This window comes from Suillus discolor (assembly GCF_016758755.1).
Source record: "Suillus discolor strain FC423 chromosome Unknown F5147scaffold_80, whole genome shotgun sequence".
Classification (NCBI taxonomy): domain Eukaryota; kingdom Fungi; phylum Basidiomycota; class Agaricomycetes; order Boletales; family Suillaceae; genus Suillus; species Suillus discolor.
Genome location: NW_024541327.1, coordinates 181635 through 195868, shown reverse-complemented (window position 1 = coordinate 195868; position 14234 = coordinate 181635). Strand labels below are relative to the sequence as shown.

General features: G+C 46.8%; 7 protein-coding genes across 7 annotated transcripts; 1 reads left to right on the top strand and 6 right to left on the bottom strand.

The window, feature by feature from the left end:
- Nucleotides 1-395: 395 nt before the first annotated feature.
- Nucleotides 396-1384, top strand: F5147DRAFT_657246 (uncharacterized protein; the record flags this gene model as incomplete). Its single annotated transcript, XM_041434239.1, has 5 exons — nt 396-428; nt 511-652; nt 703-1114; nt 1167-1332; nt 1382-1384. 5 exons carry the CDS (start codon nt 396-398, stop codon nt 1382-1384), a joined length of 756 nt encoding a protein of 251 aa, XP_041287491.1.
- Nucleotides 1385-1455: 71 nt separating this feature from the next.
- F5147DRAFT_779095 (uncharacterized protein) lies at nt 1456-3593 on the bottom strand (the record flags this gene model as incomplete). Its single annotated transcript, XM_041442244.1, has 8 exons — nt 1456-1866; nt 1919-1979; nt 2031-2131; nt 2182-2373; nt 2426-2563; nt 2610-2653; nt 2708-3320; nt 3375-3593. 8 exons carry the CDS (start codon nt 3591-3593, stop codon nt 1456-1458), a joined length of 1779 nt encoding a protein of 592 aa, XP_041287490.1.
- A 1051-nt stretch (nt 3594-4644) lies between these two features.
- F5147DRAFT_720012 (uncharacterized protein) lies at nt 4645-5144 on the bottom strand. Its single transcript, XM_041438796.1, has 2 exons — nt 4858-5144; nt 4645-4797 (listed from the first exon to the last, which is right to left on the bottom strand). The coding sequence occupies exons 1-2, from the start codon at nt 5097-5099 to the stop codon at nt 4725-4727; spliced, it is 315 nt and encodes a 104-aa protein (XP_041287489.1). The 5' UTR covers nt 5100-5144; the 3' UTR covers nt 4645-4724.
- Nucleotides 5145-6943: 1799 nt separating this feature from the next.
- On the bottom strand, nt 6944-7584 carry F5147DRAFT_642410 (uncharacterized protein). The gene is made up of 2 exons (XM_041433090.1): nt 7270-7584; nt 6944-7213 (listed from the first exon to the last, which is right to left on the bottom strand). The coding sequence occupies exons 1-2, from the start codon at nt 7474-7476 to the stop codon at nt 7151-7153; spliced, it is 270 nt and encodes an 89-aa protein (XP_041287487.1). The 5' UTR covers nt 7477-7584; the 3' UTR covers nt 6944-7150.
- F5147DRAFT_585121 (uncharacterized protein) lies at nt 6958-7140 on the bottom strand (the record flags this gene model as incomplete). The annotated part of the gene is made up of 1 exon (XM_041431839.1): nt 6958-7140. A coding segment is annotated over one exon (183 nt), but the record flags the coding sequence as incomplete, so codon positions are not given.
- Nucleotides 7585-7922: 338 nt separating the features above from the next.
- Nucleotides 7923-10164, bottom strand: F5147DRAFT_763913 (cytochrome P450; the record flags this gene model as incomplete). Its single annotated transcript, XM_041440671.1, has 12 exons — nt 9747-10164; nt 9655-9698; nt 9518-9599; nt 9389-9459; nt 9321-9335; nt 8961-9271; nt 8851-8909; nt 8759-8798; nt 8695-8705; nt 8469-8645; nt 8124-8417; nt 7923-8075 (listed from the first exon to the last, which is right to left on the bottom strand). Exons 1-12 carry the CDS (start codon nt 10140-10142, stop codon nt 7923-7925), a joined length of 1653 nt encoding a protein of 550 aa, XP_041287486.1. The 5' UTR covers nt 10143-10164.
- Nucleotides 10165-11736: 1572 nt separating this feature from the next.
- Nucleotides 11737-13944, bottom strand: F5147DRAFT_779093 (cytochrome P450; the record flags this gene model as incomplete). The annotated part of the gene is made up of 12 exons (XM_041442243.1): nt 11737-11889; nt 11938-12231; nt 12283-12459; nt 12509-12515; nt 12569-12612; nt 12665-12723; nt 12776-13083; nt 13133-13147; nt 13201-13271; nt 13325-13406; nt 13462-13505; nt 13555-13944. The coding sequence occupies 12 exons, from the start codon at nt 13942-13944 to the stop codon at nt 11737-11739; spliced, it is 1644 nt and encodes a 547-aa protein (XP_041287485.1).
- Between the last annotated feature and the right edge of the window lie 290 nt (nt 13945-14234).

The window sequence follows — 14234 nt, the reverse complement described above, 5'->3', positions numbered from 1 at the left end:
TAAGCAAAACTCATCGCAGAATTAAATGTACAAAAATATTCAGTAAACTCGTGTACAAACTCGTAAAATGAAAAAAAATGCGAAAAATATTCCCTGAGCCTCAGTTTGACTTCAGATCAAGAGAAAAAAATGTTCATAGTGATTTCTGAGGTATAAAACTCATAGGAAAGTATTGCTGGTCCATGCACCAAACCAGTTTGGTGCAGGTCAACGTTTGGAGGGTTTCTGATGCATTGTGATTTGCCAGCTGTACAGATCAAGTTCCATCAAACCTAATCATCACTACACAACTCATGTCAGTGAATGTGCACATAATTTTGGCCCTTTGCACAACTTTTGGACATTCCTGTTTGAATGCCTCAACAAAGTACTCAAATCCTACAAAACAAATAACCATGGAAATGGAGAACTCGAGACAACATTTTTCCGTGAGTTCCAGCATACATGTCAAACTAACCATATGGTATGCTGTGTAGTGCTGCACTGTTCACTCGCTTACACTTACTGCAGACTTACACTCTTGTCCAACATCCAAAGGACACACTTCTAAGCACAGTCGCCAACATCATGATTAAAGCATCCAATGAAGAACGAGGCACAGTAGCTGGGTTAGCAGCACTATCAAAAGACCTCGATGATGTTGTTGCCGATGGTTAGTTTAAATATTTCTTCATTTTATCTTTTGACATGTATGTGCATTAGCGGATCAAGTGTACATGCTCAGCCCTCGCCACCACCTGAAAGACCTGTCTACTGATACTTACCGACTTCTTGCTGAGACTCTTTGTCTTCGATTCCCTCTCACACCAGTTCACTGCCGCATGGATCGTCCACTTCTATCTCATAGTCTTCCTCTCAACTGGCAAGCCATCTTTTTTGACTATGTTGTCCTTCGTGGCAAGCACTATTATGCTTCTCGGACAACAGGATCCAATTGTTCGTCATTTGTTCATGTCATCATTCCAACCAATGGGCCACCTTGTCATGCTTATGGCGAGATCTTGGAAAATTTCCAGTTTGACCAGAATTTTCATGGAGAAGGAAATCCGATGTGGTTTGCACGAATGCGCTGGCTCAAAGGTTGGCGTGCAGAGCCATCTCCATGGGACAAGTTGTATGTTACAAGTTTGACTTGAAACCTACCCTATTCACTGACTGTTCAACAGTTCAGTCGTGGATGTATGCCTTTGGGAGTTGGGGGAATATTTGGACCGTGACACTCAGCTACCGCATCTTATTGACCCAGACTGGGTGACAGGTCAGCTTGCTATGATGACTGTGTCCATCGGTGAGAGCAAGACAAAGGTGTGGGCGACAATTGACATTTCAAAGGTACTTGATACACATCTGCAGAAGTTGACTTGCTGCTAACAAAATACAGTAATAGCAAAAAAAAATTTGCATTCATCAAGAAAACGGTTCGTCAAACTCTAAGTTTGCTCTTTGCTGCTAAGACTAATTGCCGGTGGATGAGCCAGTGACAGGGAGATCCTCTTCATCACTGCTCGACTCATCCTTCTCATGCCACTCGTTAAGCTCCTCCAGAAACTTTGCATCATCCTTGTGGATATCACCTTCCTTCAACCGACCATAGAATCCACACAGCCATTCTCCACCGTCTAGCAATACAGTACCTGGATTTTTCTTCAGCCACTTCTCAGAAACCATAGATCGGAAGGGAATGGTCTTTTTGCCCAAGATTGGTGGTTCGCTGTGCATCTTACTTGGTGCAAGATCAAAAGTAGATTTGATGGCTTTCTTTTCGACAACTTTGCGGCATTTGGGTGCTGGTGCCTCTTCATTCATGTGGTCATCAGGACCTTTCTTCCACTTCTTGAATGACAACCAACGCCTGAGGGCCACTAACTTTTGTGTTGAAAGGTCAGTAAATTATTCTGATGTTAACTTCAAAGCTCACGTCAGGGCTTCTCCATTGTGCACCCTCTACCATAAAAGCGCCCTTTCCCACATCAGCATCCCTTCATCTCTTGAGCATGTCTTCTGAAAGGTCGGTGTCTGAGCCATAGGACAACACATCTGATGCGAAATCCGTGTCAATCATTGCCAGGACACCATGATGACCAGATTCCTTCTCAAAGGCCTCCACTGCTTTTCGATGAGTTTTTGTAACCTGGGGTCAGTCAGATATTGTATCGAGTTTGATATTTCTGGAGGACTGACTGTTTGACGACGTGAACGCCGCCGTCCTTGATTCTTATGCTCCATAGCTTTTCTAGCCTTATCATTATCATGGTGTTCAAGAAACTGCTTGTAGATGTTGCGGAAATACGCCTTCGTACAATCAGTAATCAATTGGCGGTCATAGTCAGCATCTTGTATCTCAGATTTCGAGTTGGGATCTTCACGCAATCGCTATGTTGACCAGTAAGTCCATAAGTTATGTTCTTCAATTGTTCACTCTCACCTTTTCGTTATCCCAGACTAGATCGACAACTTCTTGAATGAACGCTGCATTAACCCCATCATCTACGTTACCCTTCCAATTTGGGTACCAAATCTTTTTCATGTTGACTTCTTTGTAAGCCTCGCCAGATTCCAACGGCTTCACAGCATTCAACAGCCTGGCTCATGCTGATTTACCCAAGGACCGAGAGATGTTGCACAGGTCTGGAAACATCGGATGAATGATCATCTGCGAGAATAATGGTCAGTTGTTACATCCGATCTGAAGGAATGCATGCAAAACTAACTTTCAACTTGGGATGGTCATTCGAAATGTTCCTTGTAATCACTTTCTTTTTTCCAGTGGCCTTGCCCAATTCATACTCCTCCTTCAACTGCGCTATCTCTCCCTTAAGACCCTGCATCTCGCCTTGAAGTGATTGCACTTGTGCTGTAAGTGCATTGTTTGAGGTCGTAATATTACTACAAAACTGTTGTATGCTTTCAGACAGATGCAGCAATTCACTGGCACTGGCAGTTCTACCCTGTGGACCCGAGTACTGCATGTCTCCAGTTTGGTCCTGGAAAAGCAAGCCGCCGTGTTGGTATGGGTATGTTCCCACGCCGTGTGATTGATGAGGTTGTGCAAACTGATTATAGTCAGGGTCGTGGCCTCCACCTGGTGCCAAGGACTGCGAGTGAGAATGCAGCTCACTGCCTGATGAGAAAGGAGTGTGCAAGTTTCCATGACCAAGGTATGGTGTACCGGCCGGCTGGGGGTTCATATAATTATTGACACTGTGCATAGACAGGGAAGGTGTACGCTGCTCATTGTGCCTGGGGATGAATGGGGTTTCTGGTAGGTTGTTGTTGCCCAACGGTCTTCCCATGTTCTCATTTACACCGTCTTCCCCTGGCTAATAATATGTGAGTTTTCTGCATTCACATTGAATTGATTCTGATAAGTTTACCATTGCAGGATTGAGCAGCCGCGGTCCACTGAAGTACTCGTCGTGCTGCGGCAAGTCGTTGTTGAGCAAGTTGAGTGGGGACGGCCCAGGATGAGGCTGGCCAAATTGGTGTGGACCACTCATTTGAGACTGGCGGTCTTGACTAGTACTAATGCTGTGTTGGTTAGGATACATGGGGGCACCACTAGGGTGTCTCTGTAGGCCTTGGGATCCATGCATCGTGGATGTGGGGTGTGGAGAACGAAGGGAAGAGCGAGCGAGAAGCCATGGGCAAGCGCATGGCGAATCCTAGGAAGCATATGGAGCATATGGACCTCTTGTATTATATTCTTTGCAGAGTCTAATCGGAACTATTTCATATATGTATGCAGACATAATTCAGATGTGCAAGTCATGTTTTCCGATATGATCCTATTGTCGGATTAGATACACAGATAACTAATCTATCTCTGCAAAAGTTATGTGTCCAGTGTTGGATTAGAGCCAGCACTGTGTACCTCTCGCTAGTCTGGCACTTCGGGATTTGCGTTGTATGCGATGTCTGTTTATATTCCACGTATATGGTCTGTCCCTACACTAATCCGGCCTGACTATTTTCTCGTTTCCGCAGTGACTGTCGAGAGTGTGATGTCGTCGTGACATTTGGGCGCTGTTTGCAACAGAGAGTGAAGAAGAAAAGATGACTGCGAACGTAGTATACAAGCATCTATTACTGTAATTGACAATGGACTACGTCCGAAGGTAATCAGAACACTAGTAGCTATATAGCAACATTACAAAATTTTCATACTATACCTAGCACGAGCAAAATCATATCCTTCTATAAATCCCACAGGTACAATATCGCTCGAAGGACTCCTCAATTCACTGATGCCATAGCCATGGGTGAACGTTTGAACTTCGACATTGACTCTGACGTGACTGATACAACCATTGTGGATCAATCAATCAATCCTGGGACCTGGTGGGGCCACCCCCAAAACTGGTTCGGAAAGGGCGTAGCTATTTTGACGTGGTCCTGCCGTGCCTGCTGCGGTCGTGACACGGCCGTGACATGGCGTGACGCGCATGTGACGCAGCACTGACACGGCACTGACGAGCCTTGACACGGCACTAACGAGCCTTGACGCGGCCACTGACGCACCATTCCTATATTCTACATTCGACTTCCAGATCAAGTTGGATGAGTTCACGACCATTCCTTTGTTATTTTATTTGCCATAGAGCCATGTACAACTAGGTATACATAAGCCAATGACTATCTTCTTTTCCTCCCTCTCTGGACCCTTCGAGCCTGTGGAGCACATCGACATTTAACGGGTGGACATTCTTCGGCCGGCAGAGAAGGAACTACAGCTTCAGATAGCTCGTCTGCAGACTCCAAAGATGTAGCATCAGTGTTATCACTGAATAAGGGGCCGCGCTGTCAATCACATAAGTTAGATATGTATTGAACAGAGCAACCTGGTAATGTCTTTCTCACTTCAAGTTCACTCTCGCTATAATCTTTTCCAGAAACCCATTCATCAGGAATTCCGAGGGACCGAGATACATATTCCATCGCCTGTGATGTTGGCCAGCATCCAAACCCCACTGCTGGTTGCCTGCAGGTCCTGCTTCGGAATCCTCGAACATCCTTGCTTCTAGTGCGGTCAGACACTCGAGGTCGACGTCAGCCACGAAGCTGTTGGTAGGATAGCTTATCATGAGATCAGACCAAGCCATCTGCGCGATAATAAGGGTTTCTTCTCTAGGCCAGAGGAGACAAAACGAAAGAACACTTAGTAAAATAAATTTATTACTGCCTATGGACAATTACAGTGTACGACGTCTAATTCTGTCAGGATGAAAAGGAACACTGTTAGAATATCAATTATTATGACGGATCTAAAATAAAATATACCTAAGTTATACGGACAGTGTGACAGTTGAGGTGGTGAAGTTTGACGTGGCATGTGGAGGTGGTGAGGTCCGACGCGGCATGAATGAAGTTTGACGCGGCATGAATGAAGTTTGACGCAGTGTGACGCACAGGTGACGAGGTTTGACACGGCGTGACGCGCATGTGACGCGGCACTGACGCGGTATGTGCTATGGTTGACGCGGCATTGATAGTAGACCTTGACACGGCATAGAGTGTGGATGTTGATATTAGTACAGAGACTGCGAAGATATTTGGGAGAACTTGTCGTGGTGTGAGTGGTGCTTGACCCAGCCTAAACGAGGCTTCTGACATGCCATGGTTGGGGCTTGACGTGGTGGTGCAGAGTATAGAGAGTGGATTGAACTTGACAAGGTGAGGTCGAGGCTTGACACAGTGAGATAACACTTGACACTGCGTCTGAAAACCAACATAGATGAACGAATTAGAGGTAATGCAACAATACAGGACTGACGTACAAGATGCATACTAGTAGTAGTGTGGTCAGAGGACAAGCACTGTAAATTTGGTGAGAGGTGAATACAGCACTATAGAGCCTGTACGCAGGCAGACACTCATATGTTGATCATTAACGAGGATTCAAAGTGTTTGGAATGACATATGAAGGTTATGTGAACATGATTTGTACATAGGAATTTGTTACAGTGCCGCGTCACAGGCGCGTCACGACCGCGGCAGGCGCGGCAGTGCCGCGTCAATTTCACCTGGCCCGTTCGGAAACTGAACTCCAGATCAAGCACAACAAAGTAACATGTTTGAAAAAGTGTTCGATAAATCAGTCGAGCACTATTCACTGGATGGACGTGCGTGGCTCCGAAGACATCGTCAAGAGGTTTATCACCCAAGATATGGGAGCAAACGGCCCTGGTCCTACTGTAGTGATGACCCAGGAAAGTTTTAGGACATGTTACAGAATAACGTCAGTCTTAAGTTAAATTTCGTAGCGACCAGGGAGGATCTGAATGCGATCGTGGTCCATTGATCAAATCTGCAAATCACTAATCACTCGCGCGTCAGTGCCAATGGCCATACTGCATGGATGCGATGACAGAAACACGACTCACTACGCAGAACCAATTGAGGATCTGCCATGCAAGTGAGTCAGGCTATCGGAGCCACGAAAACTACTGATACTCACGCAAGTCCGATGAGTGCAGCCAGTTTCTTGGCAATCTTCATCAGTGTAGCAAAATTTTTTACATTGAGTGGTGCCAGCCTCGTCAACCTGAGGGGGTATGGCAGAGACGGATGATGAGGCTAAAGCAGCAACGACGGCGAGGACAAATGCAGAGGAGAAACGCATTATTTGTGACTCTTGTGATAAGAAATCAGGTAATTCTGAAGAAGACGGCTGGCTTTTATGAGCTGAATGTTGTTATTTGAAATTCTTCTTGCGTGGTTGTGCCTTCAAACAGACGACACCGATCTGTAGTGCCAGCAGATTGCCAGCCAAGGTCCATCACCAACTTGGGGTCGAACTACTGTCTACTGAACATTCGAGCTTCCAACCAGCCGTCGACTGGGTCCATAAGCACTCAACATTTCGGAGCCATCTCCACATAGCTCCAAGGGTTGTCAACATGACGGATGTCTTAGCACGGCAACCTTCTTGAAAGCGTCAGGCTCATGAATGAATCTTGTTTACGCCTCTATCCCCTCCTCCATACCCAGGATCTTGTTGAGTATGTTGATGTGGGATACTGCGCGCAAGTGGATGCGTTGGCATATGAATAGCGGACAGCCACGTAATAAATGCTCTCGCGTTTGACGTGGCGTTCCACATGAGCAGCCGGTTTGCACGAATGAAGCATGGTACTTTGAGCTCTCCGATGAATCATGAATCTACGCCCTGTGCGGCACTGTGTGAGGCGGCCATAAACGAACGTAAGTTCGGCATCTATCAAGACATCCATTCTAGCAAAAACCAGGTAAGATGTTAGTCAATATACCACCAGATTCATATTCCAGTAGCAGCCGAATCCACGCCGAACCCATTCTATACCTGATGGTCTTCATCTTCTTCAAGGATACCATCTTCAGCTTGTAGTTGGTCCTCTTCGTCACTGAACAGTTATTCAGCGTCAGAAAGAGGCGTATCGTCTCGTCGTCACTAATAGTGGATGGGTGTGACTCGGAACAATGAATGGGGGGCCTGGGCATTCGAGCGACTCGTCCGGCTTCTTTACTACAGGGAGTTTCATTACAAGCTTCTTGACAACGTTTTCATGGATATCGTTGAGTGCGAGGACGTGAAGTGAACACAGTACCATGGTTTTGAAAAGACTCTCAGTAGTCGTGGTAAGTTAGGTTTGAGTTAGGTATCATCTATAGAAATGCATCTGCGTGCGAAAACTAGGTCCGGTCAACTTTTTCAACTTTGTGCTCATGTCTAGTCAATTGGTACATATGTGGCTATATATAGCCCGATCAGCAAATCTATTCATTCTCCTTTGAGTGTCGTTGATTATCATATCGCGAATCAGCTCGAGGGAAGGTACGGGTACGGGTACGGGTACTATGAGCGGACAAAATTCCTAATGATTTCAAGCAAAGTGATCAAATTGACATTTTATGTCAACCAGCCTTCAAAGGTGCAGCGCAACCAATCATTCATACCGACGGATTCTCAAAGGGACTCCAGTACCATCCTCTCCAACAACCCGTGGACGGGGTAAAACTCCCCTCGCAACTTCGACTGGGGTATCTGGTCCATCCCGCATCTCAAAAACGAAGTTCTTCACCAGAACCGATAAAACCGTCTGTATCACAGTGAATAACGCCCAAACTGGTTGGTCCGCATCACTCACCTTGAACTCCATGATTGCAAAATCTTTTCCAAGACACGTCCTCGGGCCATCGATAAATGTCAGGAGATGCCTATGACCTTGGACTTCCTTGGCCTTCCCACCGATCCCGTCTTCAGTCAGCCAACGGTCAGGCTTGAATTCCTTTGCGTCAGGTCCCCAGATGGTCGAAGAGCGATTGATTGCCGCGATCGATACCGTGATCAATGTCCCTTTCGCTATAGATATACTATCCGTCATGTTGCCGGACGCCATGCGCACAGGTTCGCTCAAGGGAATGACGTCATCCGCTGCTGCCTGTGGACTTAAAGTTGTCGTGTCTATTCACATGTAGACACGCACACTCACAAGACGAGTAATTTCCGGCACTGAAGGATGGAGTCGTAGAATTTCATGGACAATCGCATCCAAGTATGGAAGGTTGGCCTTTAACTGGTCATATGTCGGATCAGGGCCAAAGGCAAGCAGTTCCTCTCTGAGCCTGGTTTGGACATCGGGGTGTCGTGATAGCTCGATCAGCGCCCACTGATCATCTCATTAATAGCGTGCAGACGCAATCGTGCAGTAAACTCACCGTAAGACTGACTGTAGATGAAGAATCAGCCAGTATGACAGCAGCGGGCAAGAAACCGACTCACTGGATGTCGTCTCATAACCCGCGAGAAGCAAGAGCCTCATCTGCGGGATGTGAGGTCGTAAATCATGGCTGTGATACATTGTCTTCACGGACCTGAGCTATTACTTCCTCCTCCGACATATGGAACTCGGTATCTTGACCTTCGGATTTAACTGATCGCCGCGTCAATCAAGAGACTACGATGAATCTCTCAGACAGCGTACTCAACAATCCGATGATAGAATTTTCCTGGCCTCTCTCGCCTATGCTGACATCCTTTTCCCGGCGGCTGCGAATCAACAATTCGTTAGATATTTGTCCCATGGTAACGCTAAGTTTCTTGAACAGATTCTGCCGCTTGTTGGGCATCTTGAGAATGATAGGAAATACTGATGCGAGCAGGATAAAAACTTCATTCACTGCTGAAGCCTTTTGGTTGCTTCCAAATGTATCAAACACTTCGGTCACGCTGGCGGGCTTTCCACCGAGAGAGCCAAAATCATGGGAGAAACCAGCAATGCCAACCGTGTCCAAACTAATGTTCCGTCAGTTCGAGGCGTCAACGACAAAATATCTTTGCATACGATATATGATTCATCCTTTGAATCGTTTCGATTAGGAATGGCACTTGCAAGTCAGAAGAGCTACGCACCAGTTCTGGACCTCGATGACCGCATCGTCATCTTTGCTCGATTCTATAACATTATCCCATTGTCCTTTGGCCTGTAACGTATGGTATCAAGTTCAGAGATGAAACATTACTCGCACCACAAATCCTCACCTTGTATGCTGAGTCATAAAACACCGATGTGAGTTTCCGAATCGCCACATTACTGAATGCTGGGGTAAGGGCCTTCCGCTGCCTAATTCGCAGGAAGTCGATTAGTCGCTTGCGGAAGGACAAGAGCTGAACAGCACCTCCTGTGGGTTTCTCCATGAGACCATATCAACCCTTTACCAACCTGACAAGAGATATAAAAAGACGAGGTAAGATGATGGTATCAACATACTGATGACTCGAAAAGCGCCGACGACAGGGGGGTATGCACATACGTCCACGTCTCGCGAGCGTAGAAATGTGCAATAGCTCTTGGGTCACACAGCACGACTGTAGTCTGCCCGAGGACGCTCGGAATCATATACACTACCCCATATTCTGTCGTCCAACGTTCATACATTGCAGCACTATCTTGAGATGAGGCGAGATCGCGCGAAACGCCATATACGAGGCTGGTACGAGGCGGACCCAGCAATTGAGTCGTCTTCATTCGCCAGCGAAGCATCCTCAAGACTTTGACAAAAGCCCATAATGCAGCAAATGAACAAGCGACGTGAAATGCGCCACCCGGATGTATGGTTGTCCAGAGACTTGATGGAGAGGGTACAGGGATGGTAAACATGTTCATCGTTATGTTTGGTTCGAAGTGGCATCTACTGGGAGATCATTTATAGGTTGCCATTTCTATGAATGCTGAGAACGGCGTGGGCTACGAAGTGTATAGGCACAGGACCCAACTCCGGCGCCGTGGTTTTTTCAGCAGGAATTATTCATAAAAGCCGAAACCTCGGAATAAGATTGTGAGCATTACTTGGACATGAGTACCTGAATGGGGAGTGAATAATAGTAGATGTGACACCATCGTGATGGTGCAAACGTCGAGCGGAAGCCTATGAAGCTTAAATTAAGCTTGAATGTACGTGATATGTCGGGATATCCGGAGAAATATACGATTAGCTAATGTATGTGTGGACTATTAGCACACCTTCTCGGGAGATAAGTAATCCTTTGTATTGTCGTTCGATCAAGATGAAGATGAGATAATTCAATGTTAGTAATGATGGCGGGGGAGAGTAATATTGAATACTGAGATGAGTGAACGTAGTAGAGAGACTACTGCGGGTAAGTGATGATGAGAGAACTAGTAGAAACAAGGTAAGAGCTTTGAGAAACGAATCAGAAGAGATTTTGTTGAGTATTGATTCGGTTTGTGTGTGGGAAGGTCTGCAGGGGAGGCGCGAATCTGGACCGGGCACGTGATCCGGAGAAAGCCGCAAGCGCGAACTTCTGGAAGAGAAGAGACAGACCTTCGGAGCGTCATCGGTCTGAAAACGTACATAGACCAAGGGTCCGAAAGAAACACGAATCCAGACCAAAACACGCTGGAGTATAAAATAGGGAGGTGGGCGGGTGGACAAAAATCGTTGGACGACGCGCAAATGGGGATGAGCGTAGGGGATAAAAGAGAATGAGGCGCAGATTCTCAGACGAGGGCATTAAGAAGGAGGCACATTGAACGTGAGCTCGACTGTGATATCTTCATGCGGTGAGCTTACAAAGGCCGTATTCCACGTGTCAACGTTCGCTAAACTGGCTGGTCTCGTAGAGGTTACGATGGATGTGGCCCTCACTGCATGGAATACAGAAAGCATAATGATGCCCTCGTTACCGGTCCCACTACATTAATATTGTACAGGGTACATGCTTAATAGTATCGATACAAGGTACTTGTGTTGGTCTTCCCAGCCGTCACTTCCATCCACAGCATCCAGCATCTCCTTGGCTCGTCACTTCTGGAACTTGGTTTCTCGATACCGCCTGCCAGAAAATGACTCCATGTCACAAGAGCAGCTAATGGGGTTTCTTTACACGTCGTGCTCAATCAACCTCGCCTATGTATCCCGCGACTAGTACCACACCCGACCAGCCGATGCCAAAAGCATACATTGGAAGAAGACGAGCAAATCGACCAGAATGTCGATGCCCTAATAAACTTATCAGTTTTGTGTACACTACTTATCACTTCAAATCCATGGGCGTCGATGTTCTGGGAATGCTCCGCTTGGAAACAAAAAGGATAGCAAGGATAGCGCATACAAAGCTATATAGCGTCCATATTACAATATCAATCGTATATACCTCTTCTGATTTGAATACAAACCAAGGGTTTTGGTCGCGAATAAGTGGGGGAAAATGTAGTAAAATCTGGTGCAGCGAACAAATCATTCATACTGACGAATTCTCAAAGGCACTCCAGTACCATCCTCTCCAACAACCCGCGGACGAGGTAAAATCCCCCTCGCAGCTTCGACTGGAGTATTTGGTCCATCCCGCATTTCAAACACGAAGTTCTTCACCAGAACCGATAAAACCGTCTGTATCACAGTAAACAACGTCCAAGGTTACTGATTCGCATCATTCACCTTGAATTCCGTGATCGCAAAATCTTTTCCAAGACACGCCCTCGGGCCATCGACAAATGTCAGCAGATGCCTATGACCTTGGACTTCCTTGGCCTTCCCACCGATCCCGTCTTCGGTCAGCCAACGGTCAGGCTTGAATTCCTTTGAGTCAGGTCCCCAGATGGCCGAAGAACGATTGATTGCCGGAATTGATATCGTGATCAATGTCCCTTTTGCTATAGATATACTGTCTGTCATGTTGCCGGACGCCGTGCGCACAGGTTCGCTCAAGGGAAGAACGTCATCTTCTGCTGCCTGTGGACTTAAAGTTGTCGTGTCTATTCACATGTAGACATACACACTCACAACACGAACGGATTCTGGCACTGGAGGACGAAGTCGTAGGGTTTCATGCACAACCGCATCCAGGTACGGAAGGTTGGCCTTTAATTGGTCATATGTTGGATCAGGGCCGAAGGCAAGTAATTCTTCTCTGAGCCTGGTTTGGACATCGGGGTGTCGTGATAGCTCGATCAGCGCCCACTGATCATCACATTAATAGCGTGCAGACGCAATCGTGCAATAAACTCACCGTAAGACTGACTGTAGACGAAGAGTCAGCCAATATGACAGCAGCGGGAAAGAAACTGACTCGCCGGATGTCGTCTCATAACCCGCGAGAAGCAAGACCTTCATCTGCGGGATGTGAGCTTGCAAATCATGGCTGTGATACATCGTCGCCACGGACCTGAGCCACTACTTCCTCCGCCGACATATGAAGCTCGGCATCCTGACCTTCAGATTTAACTGATCACCACATTAATAAAAAAAACTACGATCAATATTTTGGAAAGCATACTCAACAATCCGACGAGGGAATTCTCCTCGCCTCCCTGACTCATATTCGCGTCTTTCTCCCGGCGGCTGCGAATCAGCAATTCATTAGATATTTGTTCCATGGTGACGCTAAGTTTCTTGAATAGATTCCGGCGCTTAGTGGGGATCTTGAGAATGATAGGAAATACTGATGCGAGCAGAATAAAAAATTCGTTCATTGCTGAAGGTTGGTTGCTTCCGAATGTATCAAACACTTCGGTCACGCTGGCGGGCTTTCCATCGAGCGAGCCAAAATCATGGGAGAAACCAGCAATGCCAACCGTGTCCAAACTGATGTTCCGTCAGTTCGAGGCGTTAATGACAAAACATCCTCGCATACGATATATGATTCATCCTTTGAGTCGTTTCGATTAGGAATGGCACTTGCAAGTCAGAAAAGCTACGCACCAGTTCTGGACTTCGATTACAGCGTCACCATCTTTGCTCGATTCAATGACAGTATCCCATTTTCCTTTGGCCTGTAACGTATCAAGTTCAAAGATGCTGCATTTCCCACATCGCAAATCCTTACCTTGTATGCTGAGTCATAAAATACCGATGTGAGCTTCCGAATGGCTGCATTACTGAATGCTGGCGTGAGGGCCTTCCGCTGCCTAATTCGCGGGTGGTAGGTAAGTCGCTTGCGCAAGGACAAGAGCTGAACAGTACCTTTTGTGGGTTTCGCCCTGAGCCCATAGTAGCCCTTTGCCAACCTGACAGGAGATATGAAACAGACAAGGTAAGATGATGACGTTAACATACTGCTGCCTCCAGAAGCGCCAACGAAAGGGGCGTATGCACATATGTCCGAATCTCGCGAGTGTAGAAGTGTGCAATAGCTCTTGGGTCACACAGCACAACTGTAGTCTGCCCGAGGACGCTCGGAATCATATACACTACCCCATATTCCGTCGCCCAACGTTCATACATTGCAGCACTATTTTGAGATATAGCGAGGTCGTGCGATACGCCATATACGAGGCTGGTACGAGGCGGACCCAGCAGTTGAGTCGTCTTCACTCGCCAGCGAAGCATCCTTAGGACTTTGACAAAGGCCCATAATGCGGCAAATGAACAAGCAATGTTAAATGCGCCACCCGGACGTACGGTTGTCCAGAGACTTGATGGAGAGGGGATGGTAAATAGGTTCATCGTTATGTTTGATTCGAAGTGGGATCTATTGGGAGATCATTTATAAAGTTGCCGTTTCTATTGATGCTGAGAACGGCGTGGACTACGAAGTTGAACGGCTTGTACTACAGGCACAGGACTATGTCCAACTGCGCTCGGAGCCGGTGCCGTTGTTTTTCGTCAGCATGGATTATTCATAGAAGCCGAAACCTGTGTCTGTCTCGGAATAAGATTGTGAGCACTACTTGGACCTGAGTAGCTGAATGGGCGGGAGTGAATGATAGAACACCATTGTGATGGTGCAGATATCG